This window comes from Anabas testudineus, chromosome 17, assembly GCF_900324465.2.
Source record: "Anabas testudineus chromosome 17, fAnaTes1.2, whole genome shotgun sequence".
In the NCBI taxonomy this organism is placed as follows: Eukaryota; Metazoa; Chordata; class Actinopteri; order Anabantiformes; family Anabantidae; genus Anabas; species Anabas testudineus.
This window is the reverse complement of record NC_046626.1, coordinates 7663606-7682054: the sequence shown is the minus strand read 5'-3', so window position 1 is coordinate 7682054 and position 18449 is coordinate 7663606. Positions and strand designations below refer to the sequence as shown.

Here is an 18449-nt window from a genome sequence, read left to right as displayed (position 1 = left end):
CATTCCCTTTCAGATACATTGTGAAATGTTTTTATCTTTTGTTCAGTACATGAATTTTCTTTTATCTGGACAGTTTTGTGTTTAATACAGCGTTTAACATTGTTAAGGTACTGTACGTAGAAATGTTCTAATTCAGTAAAGTGAATTAATCACAGTTAATTACTGAGACACTCACTGCTGTGACAAAATAGTTTATAGTAATGTGTGATTTTTATTTGTAATATTGCCATAATGCATACATATTTTTCTAGCTAAAAATAAAAAAAAGTCCAAATTTCCCCTTTTTTACTATGAAAAGAGCAATAGCTTTGAGGGAATGTGTTTTTAAAATTGTAACACCGTCTTTGTACTTATTTTCTACTTATACAATGTGATAAAAATTGTTTCCCAGTGTGTATCAGTGGATATCTGTATTTGCTTTGCAGAACTCCCATTACATTTCCCAATAAATCTGTATATTAAGCCACTCTTGCGTGCTTCGTGGGGGGCTGACCCTGGTCACGCTTTTTCAGGCAAGACTTACTGATCAATTATGGGCTTTCCCAGCCTCCTCGCTGCCTGGCATATGGGTGCTTAAAGGCGCGAGAGTGGAGGAGAAAGACGGGTATCATTTCATGTGGAGATCAGGGCCTATAGGCAGTGAATGGGTGGATTTAGGGGGGACTGTGAATAAGGGAAGGGGGTCCTCGCTTGTACCAAAAAGAAAAGAATCTCCTACAGATCAGGGAAGAGCCCTTTTGGGAACATTCATGATGAGGATGAAGAGGTATTATGAATTCATGTGCGTCTCTTCTGACTTGTGCGGATCATCTTTTCAGTAAACACTGTTGTGTACAGAGCCGGGGATGTCTTGCTTTCGAACGGTGTTTGCGATGTAGTTTTGTGGATAGTGTTGCCTCTCCACAAACCAATATGGGTTTTTGTGTACTCTCTGCTATATTCCTTTTGTATCAGTGGAGCAACAGATGGAGAGTGGTAGAAAGACATAAAGACGCTAAAACACACAGCTTTTCTTCCTCACAGCTAGCTACTTGCTGAAAAAGATTTTCTCAAGCTTGCACTCAGATGTGTGCTATTTCAAACATTTTGGACTTCGTCTCCTTTCTCTTTTATGCGTTTTTTTTTTTTTTTTTTTGTCTGAGTTGTGAACTTTGAAGATATGGGCCTGTGCACACATTCATTGTTTACTGTTTCTTTACTTGTACCGAGTCCCACAGAGTGAAAAGACCTGCTCTGAATATGTTGTAGAGTAACTGCCACAACAACACAGGTTTCTGCACCAAAGTGTTGTCAGCTTTTTTCTCGATGTGTCTGTGTCCACCCAGCACACTAAATTTGCTCCAAAGTCTGCAAGCAGACGTCAATTGGCTGCAGCTTGTCTAAAGGTTGGACGCTCATAAGGCCCTCGTTTTGATTAGTAGTCAAGACACAAGGCCAACCTGATGCTCACTTACGGTTTGCTTCATTTTACAGATGACACAGTGCCCCCCACGTATGGTAAAAGGTCTGTGACCTACCAGACAGTCACAAAGCCCTTCTCCTCCCTCTTTTCTCCTAAGCATGGGCTCCTTCCTTGGGCCTTGAGGGCATTCCTGTCCCCCTTTCTTTATCAGTCATTCCAGGCCTGAATGGGCTCTGTGGTTGGTAATAAATTCAGTGATTCAGTGGGTGGACAGTTGCAGCCGTGTTAACGTTTGTTCACAGGCTTGTTGCAGGGATGGGCCCTGCCCCTCCGCTCTTTGTCTCATGTGGTCCCTCAACAGGTTAGAAGTCAATGGAGGGCCTTGTGTGGAGGTGGCAGGGGCATGGAGGGAGCCGCCTCTCACATGGCATTCACACACAGGGGGAGGACCAGCTCCGATCACTGTGACACTTGTTAGTGTGCGGCCACACAACAGCGCCTGGTTGCCTCTCTCTATCTCTCGCTCTCTCTCCCTGAGGGCCTGCGCCATATTCACCACTTTCCACAAACTAATGGTCGAGGCTGTAGGTTTTCTCGGGGTAAGATGATCTGCACTCAGAGGCCTGCAGTAACCACGCTGAAAAGAAGTGTATCTAATAATCTCAATTCACAGATCAGACTCACAATAAAACGAGGTCAAGCCTTCCCACAGTCTTCAGTGATGGTGAATACAGTGTTAAATGTAGACTAGAATAGCACTGATACACTTCTGTGGCCCCAGAAGGTGCCTCAGTCGGTGAGTTATAGCCGGGTTCTCAGACTCAGCTGGTCTAAAGCATGGGAACAGTCAAACGGGAAGAAAGGAGACAGAGAGCCATAGATAGAGCAACGCACAAACAGAGGAGGGCTTTAGGAGACAGAAAGCAGCGGACAGAAAAAGACGCAAGGAGACTGAAGAGAGACTTAGAGCCATGACTGAAGCCTAACTGTCATGAGAAGATGAGAGTTGCCATGGCCACCCAGGAGCCACCCAGCAAGCATGTGAGCAGGGGAGGATCAGGGGCCAGGGGCCTGGGCCCCGGCTGGTGGATCACATGCACTAACTAGGGATTATGTGCATAAGTGATGAGTGCTAAGCCGGCAGGTGAAGAAGGGAGGCCCTGAGACAAGTAGCACACCATCCCTCAGGACAGCTCCCCTTGTAAAGAGCAGGGACTTTTTCCCAAGTGAGGCTGATCTGCTGTGTGAAGGGGACTCAGCCAGAGGTCCTCGAGTGCTGAAAGGGCATCCCCCAGGCTGCTTTCACAACGTAAGTGGCCAAAACGCTGGTCTTGTGAGTCATCTTGAGTGGCAAGAATGGGCCATCTTCACATTCATAACTTTCAGTGCAAACACACTCACGGATATTGACTAAGCTTGGATAAGGATAAACACCACACGGGAGGGCATCAGCAGGGGTCTTGTCGAGGGAAGCTTTTTTGGCTTGATGTTTGAATAAAAGAACCGATTCTACAAGTTTCATCCACTGGAAAGAGAAAAATGTAATTTAAGAACTAGCCAAGTTACCTTTACGTTGTATTTGTGGACATAAGCTTCATTATCTAGCCAGGATCAACAGGTTCATAGGTCGTTTTGCTGTAGAGAATCAATCCTCATAATATCCATGGCCTTACAGGAATGTGTTTGAACCTTGATGGCACAAAGAAATCACATTCCCATGGTGCACAGAGAGAAAATACACAGTTAACTAACCCCCCCCCCCCCCAACACCTTTTCAAGACGATAGTATCCCTGAACATATTAACATGTAAATACACTTAGATACTTTGACAATGCACTGAAATGCATATAATCTACATGCTAACTAGTCCTTTAAAGACTTTCCACTGCTGAATGTGGTTTAGCAACACTTTCATGTCTGGGTTTTAAAAATTAAATGTGAGGCCTCTCTTAGAATCTCTAAAAGCGTTTTTCAATTTGATGAGGGATAAGGCGATGACTAGGTTCCCTTTTCAAAGCAGGAGACCCAGAGTTCAATAAGACTTCAGTCTCATTGCCTTTGCCTCCAAGTTGAAGATCTAAATGCTGGCTTTTTTAAGAAAGAACCCACCACGTTAGGTGACAGATGGTAGGTTGTTATGCTGAAATACCAGTTGCTATGGTCCCCCTTTTCCTCCGCAGCCTCTCTTGCCAAAGCTAAGCATCTCCTCTGGTTTACTGACTTGGAATAAGCTGACTTGAAACCGCTCAGGTTGTTGTTGACAAACATGAGCCTAGATGAGTCTCCTAATCTCCCGCTCCTTTATCCGCTCTTTATTGCCGTATAAACAGGACTGAATACACTAAAAAAACTAAACCTCTGTTTTCAGCCTTCTCTTATCTCACGCAGGGTTTAATCTAATGCCCTCTACCCTTTTTACATCTCTGCCTCCGCTAAATTCGACCATATTTTTGATTCAGCGCATCACCATGACAACCAGTTATTTCCCATCCTTGAGCCCCCCTCCAGCTCCTCTTCTCCATTGATACCACTACCTCCCCCTACCCCTTCTTTTTTTTGTCCAAATAAAACAAAGCACAGAGTGAATGCACGCTGAGGTAGGTAAATGTATTCAGTGACATCAGCCAGGACGAGTCTATTCTGCTGGATTCCTGTACCACTTGTTTCCAGCCTTGTCTGGGGGCCGGACACTCTGTTGGGCCCATTGTTCCACATGTATTCCACACAGGCCCGCAATTAATGGAAGCCTTGTCTAAGGCTTCTGGAGCAGAAACTGCTGTTGGGGAGGGTGACAAAAGGCGGGCAGAGCCGGGGGCTGGGAGTTGCTATGGGGCGGCCCCCCCCCCTTCCTTCTTTAAAGGGGAATTCAAAGGGAGAAGGCGAGACAGAGAGCGAGTGGATGCTGGATGAGATGTTTAAGTGATCCCCTGTGTCTGTGCCCTACCCTCCTGGCCTGAGATGTTTTCATACGAACAGATGAAAAGGAACCTTTGCAGTATTTGATGACGGGGATGGTCATTTCACTGCCACAGTGGTGGTTGGGTGGAGGAGACAGTGGCCTCAGCTTTCATAACAGGGGAAGATGGAGAGGGAAGTGGGCCGAAACTGGACAGTGGAGTATCAAAATCTAACCGTCCTTAAGTTTTACCTTGCACTTGATCATTTTGTCTCCACTACAGTCCAGACATTTCCATGTGTTGTACAAGGACTCATCTTATCCACAGTGACATGGCTTTATACTAATGACCTGAAAGCACCCTGCACATGTTCTTTGCTCTTATATACTGAGATCTGTGCTAATCATGGACCTGATAGGCCCTGATAGATAGATCAGGGGAGTGTCAGTAACAGAAAAGTCTTTATTTGGGTTGTGTTCTTGTCAACAACCTAGAAAGTGATACCATGGCTTTAAAGGCACTGGGTAAAGTGAATGTCTGAACTATGTCTGGGTAAGAAGAAAACACTACCTGTCTAATCTTACATGGAAGTGTTGCCTGCTACTTTTACACCAGTGTCAAGAGAATAGAACAGATGTTCAATGTTTTACTGACGAATTAACCAATTCACCAATCACAGGTCTCATCGAGGTCCTCTGCCTTTAGATGCTTTCAAACTTCTCTCAGTTCTCAGTTCTCAGTTTCACTGTCCCTGGCACCTGCCCAATCTGAATCATGGTGTTACCACCACCTTGCTTCACCATAGTGAAGGCAGTAGCTAGATCATGAGCACTGCCTGTTGTTCATCAGACATAGACAGAATTTGTCTCTGCGTGCTCTTAGACACCTTTAAATGCTGTGTGCAGACTGTGGCCCCTACCCACACTACCACAACTTCCTGATTGATGCACTAATTGTTATTGAGATGTTCATTCTTCTGTCAGGTTCTCTCATCTCTGCAGAAGATATCTGAAGCTTTTTATATTGCGGTATGAATTATAACATTGTATTGTTGTATTGTTGTGTTGTATGCACAGGTCTGTGCTTTTCCAATATGTCTATGGACTTCAGTCAAACATAAGACAAAAATATTGTTTTTTTCATTTTAAAATAAATTCACATCATAGTAAAAGAAGACATCTGATTAGTTTCTGTGGCTGTGACTGTGTCAAATTAAAATCCTGTCTCTATCCTGATCGAGGTTGACAGACTGTGCAACAAACAATGCAAATACTAATGCAAATAAATTCCTGATGAGGTCTGAAATACAATGGCAAGAAAAAGTATGTGAACCTTTTGGAATTTTGTGGTTTTCTGCATTATTTGTCATAAAATCTGATCTGATCTTTATCTAAGTCAAGAGTATTAAATAATATAATGTGCCTAAAGTAATAACACAAAATAATGTTGATCTTTCATGTCTTTATTGAGAACAACCATAACAAGGTACTAGCATACCTGGAAAAAAAGTATTTTGAGGGATTAGACTAGAGCTACTTCGACTGACAAAAACCACTCAAAGTTTTTGAGTTTGCTCCACGCAAGAAGAGTACGCTTGTATGAGCTTTCAGAGGATCTACGATCAAGAATAGTTGATTTACATTAAGCTGGAAAAGGATACAAAGTGATGTCAAAGACAGAAACTCACCAGTCTGCAGTTAGACCAACAATCTACAAATGGAGACACTTTGTGACTGTGGCTACTCTACCAAGAAGTGGGAGGCCAGTCAAAATGACCCCAAGAGCACAACAAACACATCAATGAGGTAAAGAAACAATCCTGAGTGACAGCCAAAGATTTGAAGGCATCGTTGGAACTTATTAACATCTGTGTTCATGAGTCTATAGTTCGTAAAACATTGAACAAACAGGGTGTCTATGGCAGGACACCACGAAGGAAGCTGCTGCTTATTAAAATCAGGCATGAAAGATCAGAATTTATATTTGTTATTATTTTAGGCACATTATATGAATTAATCCTCTTGACTTAGATGAAGATCAGATGGTGATTAAACCAAAACAAAACACAAAATAAGTCCTGGCTTCCTTGTCTCCATTTTCTGCAGCTTGTGATTATCTGCCACATGTTGGACCTTGATAACGCCTCTAACCCTTCCATTTCTCTCTGTGGCGTCCCATCGCAGGGTTCCCACACTGATACAGATCAGCACTGTGCTATAAAACCCATGTCTACACTATAAAGGGGTTTTTGTGGCAGAGCAGCAGACTCCCTGAAAATGGAACTGATAGGACGTAATTTATTGCTGCATGGCCTCTTCTCCAGAAACCCTGTCATCTGTTGCATGTAGACCTTAGGCTCTTTAAAAGGTTCCTGTTGAAACATCTAATTAGAAGATTAAATGAGCGCTTCATGTGATCCCAGGAGAATGGTTGAAGGGTCTGAGGTGGGAAACAGAAATGTTTTTTTACTTAAGAAACTAAGAACTAGGAAACTTAGTAGAGCAGAAATACTCAGCATGAGCATCCATGACAATAAAAATGAAATGAATGAAAAATTTTTAAGAGCTCGTAGATTTAACATCTAATCTAACAATCAACAGATCAAACTCACTCTGCCGGAGGTTTGAGATGATTTTATCTGACTTAATCTGATAGTGACACAATTCAAGTGCTTGAAGTTGTCTTGCACCCACAAAAAGTAAACTGAGGATGCAGACACTGACCTGTTTTGGGGTCATTTCATCTCTAAAGGTTTTAAAAGCTTTACAAACAGTGTTTGAAGTCTGTCACAGAGGCCAGAGGTATTTGATGGTGAATGTGGACCAGACGATGCCTGTCAATAATATATAAATAGCGCTATAAATCAATATTTGAATCAGTATTTTTAATGGGAAATATCTCATTTCTATTAAAGAATCTTCTTTTAGGAGCAAAACAAACATTTTTAAAACAGAAGATAGGTTTTAAAATCAGGGAACAAGACAAGAGAGATTATGATTTCATAAAACAAATTCAGCACACCTGAAGATAGGCAGCATGTTTTGGCCTGTTGAATGCTAAAGAAACAAATATGTGTAATGTTGATGTCTGTCAATAAATAAATAAATATTTATGTCTTTTATGAAACCATAATAACTAAGAGTTGTAAAATTAGAGGAGCAACAACAGAGTTTTGCACAATTTGAAAATTTTTTAGAAATAATATCTTCATTGTATTTTCAAAATGTTCTTTACCCACAATTCCATCTAAATATACGCACTAAATATGTGATATGACGATTTACAATAATTTACAATTATCTCATATATTTGGATGCTCGGTACAGTAACTAATCAGTGAAAAAGGGCTTTTTAGTATAAAAAAAATGAAAAGTTAAAGTAATACTACCTCCACAAACAACTGGCCTTGCATTTGGAAATTCACATTCTGAATTTTCACAACACCATTGTAGTTGCCTGAAGGATTTGAGAGATAAACACCTCTTATATCTTTTAATGTGTCCCCACAAATACCGTTGTTGGTATTTGTCTTTAGATGAGGTTTTAAGAACTCTCTATCTGTGTTTTCTGCCCACGCTCACTGCTAGCAGACAGGAGGTGTCAGAGTTCATGGCAGTGAGTGGATAACTGAGTGTGTCAGAGATTTTCTTCTTCACTGGACATCAGGCCTGGAGTGTGTCAGAGGATAAGGTCCCTCAAACACTTAATGACCAACGGAGAGCATGTGTGTGTGTGTCTGTGTGTGTGTGTGTGAGCGACACACACACACAGACACAGACACACACACGCTGAAGTAACAGTTTTTTCTGCTTTATATGACTGTTAATCAACCTTCACATCCATCAACCAGTTTTATCTTTTGGACAGAATCTTATCAGTTCTGCTGGTCACAGATCAACAGAAAGCTAATGTGGAGATTAATCCCTTAACTTTGTTTTACATACTAATTCCCTAAACAATTATAAAATATTAATAGATAATGGCTTTAACGACATACAATGGATCACGAAAAAAATAAAATAATAATAATAAAAAAATAAGACAACAACATTTTGAAGCAAAAACATGCGATTGACAAACTGATGAGAACCAAATCACAGATTTGTTTCAGCTCAGAGCGCATCAGCAGATTGAAGCGCTCTAACGCTAACTCTTCTGGGAGATGTAGTCCTCCAGCTGTCCGACAGGTGAGCCAATGGGAGCGCCGCGTCGCACGAGCCCGCCGCCTCCCCAGGCACCGTGTCCGCGCGCCCATTGGACCAGCGGCGAGCTGGCGCACGAGCCGTTCGCGTGCAGGCTCGGGCCGTCGAAATAAAAGCCGAGGCGCTGGACGCCGGAGCAGAGGAGCCGCTGCTGACAGCTGCCGTGCGTAAACAGGTGTGAGGTGTGCCAGGAGAAGGCGGCGCTCCCTGACGTGGACCCACTTTTGAATTGATGTTCAAACCCTCTTCTACCAATCGAGTATTTGTTTTGAGTGAAACCCTGAAGATGCCCACCGGGACCATGGACAGAACATCTCCGTCTGCTGGGGCTGCTTCTCCGGCAAGTGGCGAAAAACCCCGAACTCAGACAGAGAACAGGAAGGTATCTATCTGAACTGAATGTTTGTTATTATTTATTTATTTATGCTGTGTTCTCTTGTGAGCCACTGTAGCATTTCAGTTGTTTTTTTTTTTCTGTCTGTCTTTAGTCTTCCAAACCAATCATGGAAAAGCGGAGACGTGCGCGCATCAACGAGAGTTTGGGTCAGCTGAAGACGCTCATCCTGGACGCCCTCAAGAAAGACGTAAGGACCTGTGCAGATTGCTAAATTGAAAGCATAAATGAAAAACTAGACTACAAGAGGCCTATCTGACACAGAAATGTGACTTTTGCCTGTTTAGAGCTCCAGACACTCCAAGCTGGAGAAGGCAGACATACTGGAGATGACCGTGAAGCATCTCAGCAACTTGCAGCGACTTCAGATTACTGGTATGTAACTGCTTTGATCATGATGATGTGCCCGCAGGTTTTCTTGTATGTCTAACTTTAGATGTAAACAGGCTCCCGAGGTCGGCAAGACCTATTGCCTACTGACAGCTGGATACGTTTGCCCTTAAGAGTTGAGTTCAGACACCTGAAGAGCATAAAAAAACACATGTTTATAGTAGTCAGATTTGACAGTTTGTCTAATTATATTGTTTAAAATGTCTTAACATATCTATTTATGAATGTGTGTTTCCTCTACAGCTGCTGTGAACACAGACTCCTCCATCCTGGGTAAATACAGAGCTGGGTTCAATGAGTGTGTTGGAGAGGTCACCCGTTTCCTGTCCACCTGTGAAGGGGTGGACACCGAGGTAAGGACTCGCCTCCTCAGCCACCTGGCACTCTGTGTGACCCAAATCAACGCTGCCAACGTTTACGGACCTCACCCCAGTACCCTCGGACTTGGACAGACCAGTACACAGATTCCACGTGCTTTACTTCCACAGATGCCTTGCAAAAGTGGCTCAACGATGCACGTTTCCCCAGAAGCCATGAAGTTGTACGGCGGTTTCCAGGTTGTGCCTACGCCAGATGGACAGTTTGCGTTTCTTGTACCCAGCGCGGCTCTTGCGCCTCTGAGCTCACAAAGCAGCCATCACGGGTCACCTGTTGCACCTCCGGTCACCTCAGATTCGGTGTGGAGACCATGGTAGGAAGCCGGGTCAGCAGGTTGTGGAGAAAAGGACTATCACACAAGAAATCTAATTTTTGTACATTTTGTAAATGTTTGTTAAAACCTATTTGAGCGGGATGTTTACATACATTTTGTGTTTTTTTTTTTTTTTTGTGTGTGTGCACATTTGGAGATATTCCTGGCCTCTGTACTGTACTTCTGTTTTTAATATGGCACAATTTATTTGCCACGGGAGGTCAAGAAAATACATGAAGCGCTCTTGAAAAGCACTGTTTTCTATGAATAAAATGTTTCTATGATGCTTACTACAGTTTTTGCTGCAGTGGTGTCTTTGTCATTTTGTTAATTATTAGGTGAATATGTGCTGCCTTTAAAAATGCTGCGAGTCATAGGTTAACTTTATCTCAGCCAAGTTGAAAGTCTTTTCAATTTACCTCCCTAGTAAGATCGTTGTAAGAGCAGCAGTGTAAATATAGCCCCCCTCCTGTGTGTCTTATCCACACCTGATCACCCCTTCTCGCGACATGGAAAGCTGCTTTCTGGCTGGAAATAAATACTCCCTTAAAGAGGTGAAGAACCTGAGAGGTTGTGCTGAGCCCAGAAGACGTGCTGCCAGCACAGTAACAAATGCATGGCAGGGTGTGTTGACATGTGCGGGCCTGTCTGCCCTCCTGCCTGTCGTCATGCCAATCCCCTAAAATAGAAATAGATTATGATCCTACCAACGTGGCTAAATAAAGAGTAGAATGAATAAGACACTAGTATTACGATATTTAGTGCACATTGTTACTCGCTAATGAGTCCCTCCTTCTCTCTCTGTCGCTAGATAAGAGATCTGATATCCAGATAAGGATTCAGCATTTTGAGGCAGCCGACTTAATTTGTAATAAAATTTGATGATAGAAGTGTGTGCACAGTAGCTCATCAGCAGCAGCCCTGCAGAGCCAGTCCTCTCATTGTCCATGTAGTGGAAAGTTGAAGGACTGACCGTCCCAGCGTGTGTGCAGAGCGTGGTGCTCGCACAGCAAGCCACAAGCAGAGTCTGACCAGAGGTCACAGGTGCCCCTCATTCACACTCTCAAGCTCCAACAGCATGTTTCCCTAAATCTGACAACCCATCAACAGACTGACGGCCCATTACCAGAAGACAGGGCCTCCCTTTGACGGCATCAAACAGTGGCACCTCCAGAGGCAAACACAAACACATCAAGACCATTTGGTTGTCCCTGATTTGATATTCATGGAATTTGAGGGATAAAGTCATAAATGACATCAACGCAACAACCGTGTCTCTACACAACACATCAGCTGCACATTTTTCTGCGCTCAAAGTTACTTCCTGTTTGGATGCAAAACCTTTTTAAAAACCCCAGAAACCAGCCTAATTGTAAATCGACTCATCTCTCTGCGACTCCGAAAGTTAATAAAACTCCTCACTTTGTGCAAATGATACAGTCAATTAAGTTTACATCTCTGTTTGGCACAGTTGAAATAAGAGTGGCACTAAGGAGGGCGAAAACACAAAAACAGAGCTCCCCCTCCTATTAGAGCATCCTTTGAGACCCTCCAAAACACAAAAACAAAGCCGGGCCCCTCAGTGGCTCCTCTCTTTGTGACCCTCTTCATCTTCATAAAGGGCCTTCCCATTGTTTATCCAGGAAGAGGTTTAATGGCTGTGAGAGTGGGAGGACCATGCTGTCACTTTCACTGTGCTAAAGAAGGCTTTTTGTTGGATGCTCCCAAAGGTCCTGGTCTAAAAGGCTTTTTCAGAACTTCTCAGGCCAGGCTGTGCTCTTCAGATAAGAAGGGCTGAGAAGTGCTGACAGGTTGCACCTCTCCATACTTACCCAGTATGTGATGGAGAAGCTGCAGCGGCTTTGGCTGCAGCAGCTTCAGCGACTGAAGGCCACTCTCGAGGAAGCTGGTGCTGCTTGATGGTCAGTTCCTTCCCTCCATGATTTGTCTGTTTTTCACCCTCTCTCCCTGCCCCTCCCTCATCAAAACCCCACTTCGATGCAGTATTTTCTCAAACCCTGTAAAAGCAGAGAATAATAAACATGAAGCTCGGCAGGGTTTGCCCCATTGCTGGGCTCCATGATTGATTGCTTCCACTCACAAACACAGTGACAGGTTCCCCTGCTTGTAGTGACTGTCTTCCTTTGACACACACTGGAAACCTCCACTGCTCCTGCCTCTTTGGAAGAATTAGGAGGAGGGTGTTATGGTGCTTGATGGGGGTAGTAGTCAGTGGTGGTTCACATCAAGGCTAATGAATAGATTATGCACTCGATATCAATGGTGAATGAACAATGCTCTTTGTCCCTTCACTCCGATTCACCCCTGTTTGATTTAGCTGGTTGTTTTTGAAAAAGTCAACATACTGGTGGAAGTGGAGCTTCCGGGGGTGAATTTAGTATCTGCATGACACAATAACACTGGAGGTGAAAAGATTCATTACCGCGGACACACACAGAGTGCTGATGGTGCGGCTATTAAAAGTGAGCAACTCCCTTGTACATCACAAGTCATCCCATCTTCAAAGGAGGTGTTGTGTGTGAACGCAACGGGGTCGGGGGTGTTTTCACTGAAGTTCTTATGTCTTAGCCGTGCGCCCATGAAGCCTTATGAAGAAGACCGAGAAAACACGCTTTCACTGCAGGTGTTCCCTCAAAGTGAAACATCCTTTAGTATGTGAACCTTTTGGAATTGATCACAGATGCTCCTTCTGATCTGGTTTACACGATACGACTCAGATGTATCAAACTCTGATAGATAAAGACATCATCAGTACGCACATTCTCAACCTGAAGGCACCATCACATTTTTTCCCACATTGAACATGGAAAAGAGAGAAGATAGTTGTCTGACATAACAAGGAAGAAAGTAGTTGCCAAGGTAGAGTGTGGTCAAAGTAAAGGCTGCAAGCAGCTTGATGTCACTGTGATCACCATTATGTCCTTTGGATAAGTGAATCACAATGAGGTCTTTCTTTGGGACATTAGTTTCAAAGGAAAAAAAACACCTTCTCTACTATGAAATAAGAGGGAGGCTCACTTACTGTATGTTATGACGTTGCAGTGTTGCTCCTCCTAAACGACAATAACCCATCTAAAAGCAGCAAGAGTGGATGAAAACAAACCACTGCAATGTTCTGAGGAGTCCTGATCCTAATCCAATGGAACGTCTATGGAATGAGCTAAAATCACAGCAGGAAGAAAGCCCACGTCAAACCTTAGGGCTCTGCAGCAGTTTGCTTAAGAAGAGTGGGAGAAATCACCAGTTGAGAAGTACGCGTCTCACCTAGAGCTACAAAAACACGTGATTGTAGCGATGGCCTCAAAAAGGAGTCACTGGTCATTTTCATTTGTTGGCAATATGCTTGTCTGTTTCAACTTCTTATATGTTATTTGTCTTTTAAAATTAATATCTTTTTCTAACTAAGTGGTTTGAAACTGTCTGGTTTAACTGAGGTGGAACTGCTTGTGAAACTCTTTGTTTTGCTACCATGGCATTCATAAAATATTTTAACTAACTATAATCAAAGCGCGCTGAAACTGAGCACGTCCTGCCACCGCAGAACAATGCGCTCTTCAGAAATTACTTCTGCTTCTGGAAGTTGGAGTGTGGGCACTATATGTCAATTGTTTTGTGGCTCGGTTTTGCAGAGACGCTTCACCAGAACTACTACTAAAATACAATGAAGGGTTCCATGCATGCATAATAAAACCTCTCCATCTGTGGAGCTAGACACAAAACAAGTAAAGCCGTGTAAGAGCAGGGTCCACGGGGCCAAAGTTCCCGATTCATCCTCCATAATTGTAATGTGATGATAAGGAGCTTATAGCCTCTTGTTGTCCACCAATAGAGACTGACAAGACAAAGGGCAGTGTACCAGTATGCTAAAACATTACCGTTCTGGTGACATCTCCCCGTCCACTTAACACCCACGTCAGGTCAGCTGTTCTTAATTTGGTCAGAAACACCAATTTTGCCTCCACCGGGGGGTCTGGGTGCACTGAGGGGCAAGTATTGACCCTTGTTTGTAAGCAAGGCTCAGATTTTGAGTTTGCAAAATGGCCCATTTGTGTTCCTGAGATGTTCAGGTCATGGTATCATGGGGGTGTGTGTCAGCCTCTCACAGGCTGCAGAGAGGATCTAATAGACACCTGCTCACATAATAGCAACTGGTGTTCGTTATGATGTCACGACTGACTGAACTCATTTAGGTGAAGCTGGAAAACAAAGGATATGATAATTGAAGTGGAGATATTATATTTAGTTTATTCTTGTAATTTTGCCCTGACTGAGACAGTGTGCTCCTCGTTAATGCTACAGTAAGATATGAACAACAATAAGATTTGTGCTAACACACATGTAAAATGACCTAATGTGAAAGTAGTTTCCATATTCAGATCAAATACTCTCCTCTTAGATTCTTGCCTCAGGCGAGTCTCAGATGACCTTTAATCTTTGTCCCAAGGACCCTGCCCTGCCCTCACCACCTCCCTCCTCACCGGCCAGACTAAACTCTGTGGGAAACCCCCCAGTGCTTTGTGTTGTTTTCGACATTGTTTGTCTCACCAGATAATGTCTCCTCCTCTCTGTTTCTTTGCTCTTCCATCTGAAGAGCTGCTGTGTGGAGTGTGGTGCCTTGCGCTAACTGCCCACTAAGCTGGAGTATGACCATGGGGGTTGAGAGACGTTTTTTATTGTGCCTCCCGGGACGGCACTCGGATCCTGCTGCTGGAAGTTTGCGGAGAAAGCAATTGGTAATGAAGGATCTGACAGGTGATAACTCTATTAACCTATGAGACCACACTGGTCCAAGAACTGGCCTCATCTTTCTGACTCTCATCATAGATAGCCTGCATAAATTCATAGATTCATATTAAATCATAAAAAAACACAGCGAAATCAGTATTTTATAGAAACAGATCTTATAAATGTTTTAAATTAATTTAATCAGGATTTGGTCAGGAAATGTGTTTGTTAAGACACTGGCTTTGTTGCTTCTTTTGGTTAATCTAAATCATTTCTATTCCGGTTTGAACCTCACTGAATGCTGATAGGAATTGAAAGACTTCCATACGACCTGTTGCTCATTAACTGACAGCTGTGTATTTTAAATCCTAAATGTCCTGTTTACCTCAAGTGAGGATTACCTCCAACCTAACGCCACTTCTCCAAACTCTGGAAGTAAGACAGCCACCACTTTTTGTCATGGGAATTGTGATGTCATTCAGCTCAGAACGAAGACCCAATCGACCCTCTGACCTTTTCACCCTTATTAAGTGTGGGTTAGAGTGCTGTATTCAAGGTGTGGCCATCTGTGTGCCTTGTTGTGATGGGGCTTCCCTCCTCCCCGCTCCTCTCTCTCGCTCTTTATCATCCTCGTCTGTGTTCAGGCGCAGTGGAGTGTTCGGATAAACACTGGATGAACTTTTCAAAACTTCGACAGGTCACAGTGAATGGTTCTTTTAAACAAAATATGTCTGTCAAGGCAGTGGTGAAAAGTAACTAGGTACAGTTTTAGTACAGACTTAGTGACTTTTCATTGCTACGTTCTGAGGTTTTGAGGTATTTGTACTGTATGTACTGTATATTTTCATTTTATGCCCTTTTATTCTTACACTTCACTGTGATATATTGTACTATTTACTGCACTGTATTTGCACAGCAGCTATGATGATCATGCAGCTACAGCTCAAACTACAAATGCTGCCTACACATGAATGTATCAGAAATAGCAATATGATAATGCAATAATATTAAAACTTTGCACCCTAATACCAAGTACCACTACTTACTCATATGTTTTCCAATACTTATTTAAATACATTTTGCATTGTGATATCCCCGTCCTTTCAAAGTTGTGTTGATGCCTTGACAAGGACAATATTACATCATATTGACCTGTGATGTGCACAGCTGTTCCAGATTGTCCAAACACATGTTAGCAGATGATTAACATGCTACTCATGGTGCATTTTAGCAGTGACAGAATTGAGAAAAATCCAGGCTTGAACTTTAAACTTTACAAGAATAGGGTTCATCCACCCTGCTTATCATCCAGGGTCACACATGTAAACTGGTTGTCAGCTGCTAAGTTGGAGGTTTGTTTACAGTATTGATTGTGACAATCAGAAGAAGAAAAAACAAATACACAAGGAAGTACTGTATTTGCACTGAGAACAAAGTCTAATTAATGGAGAAAACTACTTAATAGGGCTAATTTTCTCATTGCTACATTGAGAAGATTCAGACTCATTTTTCAAAATATGCTCCTCGATGCTGCCCTCAACTCCCTGAAACTGCACCTTCACTGTCAGTGGAGAGCATCTGTCCACTTTACATTTGATGATCATGGTGTCACCGGATGCCTGTATGCTACAGCTGTTGAGATCAGAAGTCTCATCTCTGGACACCGGACACACAAGCTGGTCCTTGTCAAGAGATAGAATTGTTTGGCTTCTCAAAAAAGCAGGAGTCTTGCAGCTCACCCTGTGCAGCATCTCAATGACTTGACTGTTTCTCAGCACCCAGTCATGCAGGTACGACATGTGGCAGTCACATTTCCAGGGGTTTCCATGCAGCCTTACTGTGTGCTGGATGGCAAATGTTTCAAAAAGTCCAAGAGGGAGAGTTTCCAGCTGGTTGTCAGACAGGTAGAGCTGCTGAATGAGATTCTGGTCTTCAAACAGTTTGGCATCCACCTTACTAATATTGTTCTTGTTGAGGTGGAGTGATGTGATGCGGAACAGTTTACTGAAAATGGTTTCAGGCAGAGATGTGAAGTGGTTTTCAGAGAGATCCAGGTTCTCCAGCAGTGTAATATTTCTGAAGATGTCTTCGGGAAGGTTGGAGAGCCGGTTAGAAGATAAAATAAGGTCAGAAAGAGACGTCAAACGGCCGAGGGAGGATAGCTCAGTCAGTCTGTTGTCTTTTAGGTTCAGCTCCTTCAAATTTGAGGCCTCAAATCCAAACACTTTATCACTGAAGGTTGTAAGAAGGTTTCCACGAAGGTTTAGCACCTTCAGTTTGGTTAACGCAGAGAATACTTCGTGGTCAAGTTGCGTTATCTTGTTCCACTCCAAGTGAAGCTCTAGTAGCTGAGAAATGTTGTGGAACACGACATGTGTAAGATTGCCAATGGCGTTGTTGTTTAATTTTAGGATCTCGAGGTTGGCCAGACCATAAAAAGTCTCTCTTTTCACGTCCTCGATCTTATTTTGGGACAAGTCGAGGACTCGCAGATTGTGGAGATTCAGGAAGAGAAATGCTGGCAGGTGTGATATAACGTTGCTCTTCATCTCTAGAGTTTCTAGCTTTTTCAATGAGTCAAACATGCCAGGAAGCACAGTTGGGAACTTGTTGAAGTTCAGTTGCAGCTTGGTCAAGTTTCCCTGCTTTGAAAAAGTCCCTGGAAATAAATGGTCCAGCATGGGGTTTCCACTAATCTCCAGCTCCTGCAGCTGAGTCAGATTCACAAAAGCCTGCGCGTGAATACTTCGCAGAACATTGTTTAGGAAGACGAGCTTAGTGAGCTGGGGGCTGTCTGCTAAAATGTGAGGGAACAGGTATGCCAGGGGTGATGTCATCATAATAAAGTCCTTGACCTCCTTGGACGTGTCGCTCGGTACATACGCCATTCGGTCATCAGCACACAGTACTTGGGCCGGAGTAAAACACTGGCATTTGTATGGACACACGGTTTGTGACTCTGTGTTGTCGTGACAGAGAAGCAGCACCAGGAGCAGAGTCAGGCCCAATTCTTTGGCCATTTTCACTGTCAAAACATGAAGAATACTTGTATGAACAAACAGGAAACCAATGTTATTAATGTTTTCATATAAGAACAGAAATGTACACAGTTAAAACCACAAAGAGAAGAATAAGTGCGACCATGTTTGAAGGCTCTTTCTAATTTAAATAAATGAAGCTCAACATACCTCGGTGCTGTAGGAATCACACAACACTGAAACAAGCTTTCTTGTAGATCCACAAGCCAGCTGACACAAAGAGCAAATGACAACCCTGAGTTAGGCAAGACAAAACCTTTGGTCAGTGGCCGGCTCCTGCTGCAACTTCACTGTTCACAGCAAAAAAAAAAAAAGAGTTCCGCCTAAAATCCACAGACATTCTTGTAATTCATCAAATCAGCATCCACAGAGCAGAATACAGCAGACTCCAGTTTACTGCTGTGATATAACACAGGCGTAAGAGAGCTTTTTTATTTTAGTACAAAGAGTCACGGTCTGCCAAAACAAACAAATATATTCAAGAGCAAATGTGCTTATTTGCGAAAAATATCTAAAATCTAATCATCATCATCATAATAATCACTCTTTTTTGTTTTGAACATGCTGCAGTGTAGATGTAAAGTGTGAAAAATGTGTTATTTGCAGCGTTGCTGCCTGTACCCTGAGTTTTTACAGTATTGACAGAGGTAAGGGAGGAGTTTGAATCACCGCAGAAGGCCTTAACATC

The 18449-nt window shown here is 43.0% G+C and overlaps 2 protein-coding genes across 3 annotated transcripts; one reads left to right on the top strand and one right to left on the bottom strand.

Annotated features, from left to right (window-relative positions):
• The first annotated feature begins 8659 nt into the window (after positions 1–8659).
• LOC113172123 (transcription factor HES-1-B-like) lies at positions 8660–10225 on the top strand. 2 transcript variants are annotated; one of them, XM_026374954.1, is made up of 5 exons: positions 8660–8884; positions 8991–9086; positions 9184–9271; positions 9530–9639; positions 9775–10225. In XM_026374954.1, the coding sequence occupies exons 1-5, from the start codon at positions 8735–8737 to the stop codon at positions 9979–9981; spliced, it is 651 nt and encodes a 216-aa protein (XP_026230739.1). In that variant the 5' UTR covers positions 8660–8734; the 3' UTR covers positions 9982–10225. The 2 variants fall into 2 exon arrangements, with proteins under 2 accessions (XP_026230739.1, XP_026230738.1); XM_026374953.1 differs by having other exon boundaries at positions 9530–10225.
• A 4717-nt stretch (positions 10226–14942) lies between these two features.
• Positions 14943–18161, bottom strand: zgc:153913 (LRR and PCC domain-containing protein). Its single transcript, XM_026373703.1, has 2 exons — positions 17912–18161; positions 14943–17748 (listed from the first exon to the last, which is right to left on the bottom strand). The coding sequence occupies exon 2, from the start codon at positions 17741–17743 to the stop codon at positions 16178–16180; it is 1566 nt and encodes a 521-aa protein (XP_026229488.1). The 5' UTR covers positions 17744–17748; positions 17912–18161; the 3' UTR covers positions 14943–16177.
• Positions 18162–18449: the final 288 nt, after the last annotated feature.

Excerpts from the sequence above, each read along its gene's own strand:
- LOC113172123 (XM_026374953.1), top strand. The coding sequence starts at position 8,735 with ATGTTCAAACCCTCTTCTACCAATCGAGTATTTGTTTTGAGTGAAACC. Across the intron at positions 9,087-9,183 it reads TGGACGCCCTCAAGAAAGAC|AGCTCCAGACACTCCAAGCT; the intron begins GTAAGGACCTGT and ends TTGCCTGTTTAG. Across the intron at positions 9,272-9,529 it reads GCAGCGACTTCAGATTACTG|CTGCTGTGAACACAGACTCC; the intron begins GTATGTAACTGC and ends TTTCCTCTACAG.
- zgc:153913 (XM_026373703.1), bottom strand. The coding sequence starts at position 17,743 with ATGGCCAAAGAATTGGGCCTGACTCTGCTCCTGGTGCTGCTTCTCTGT.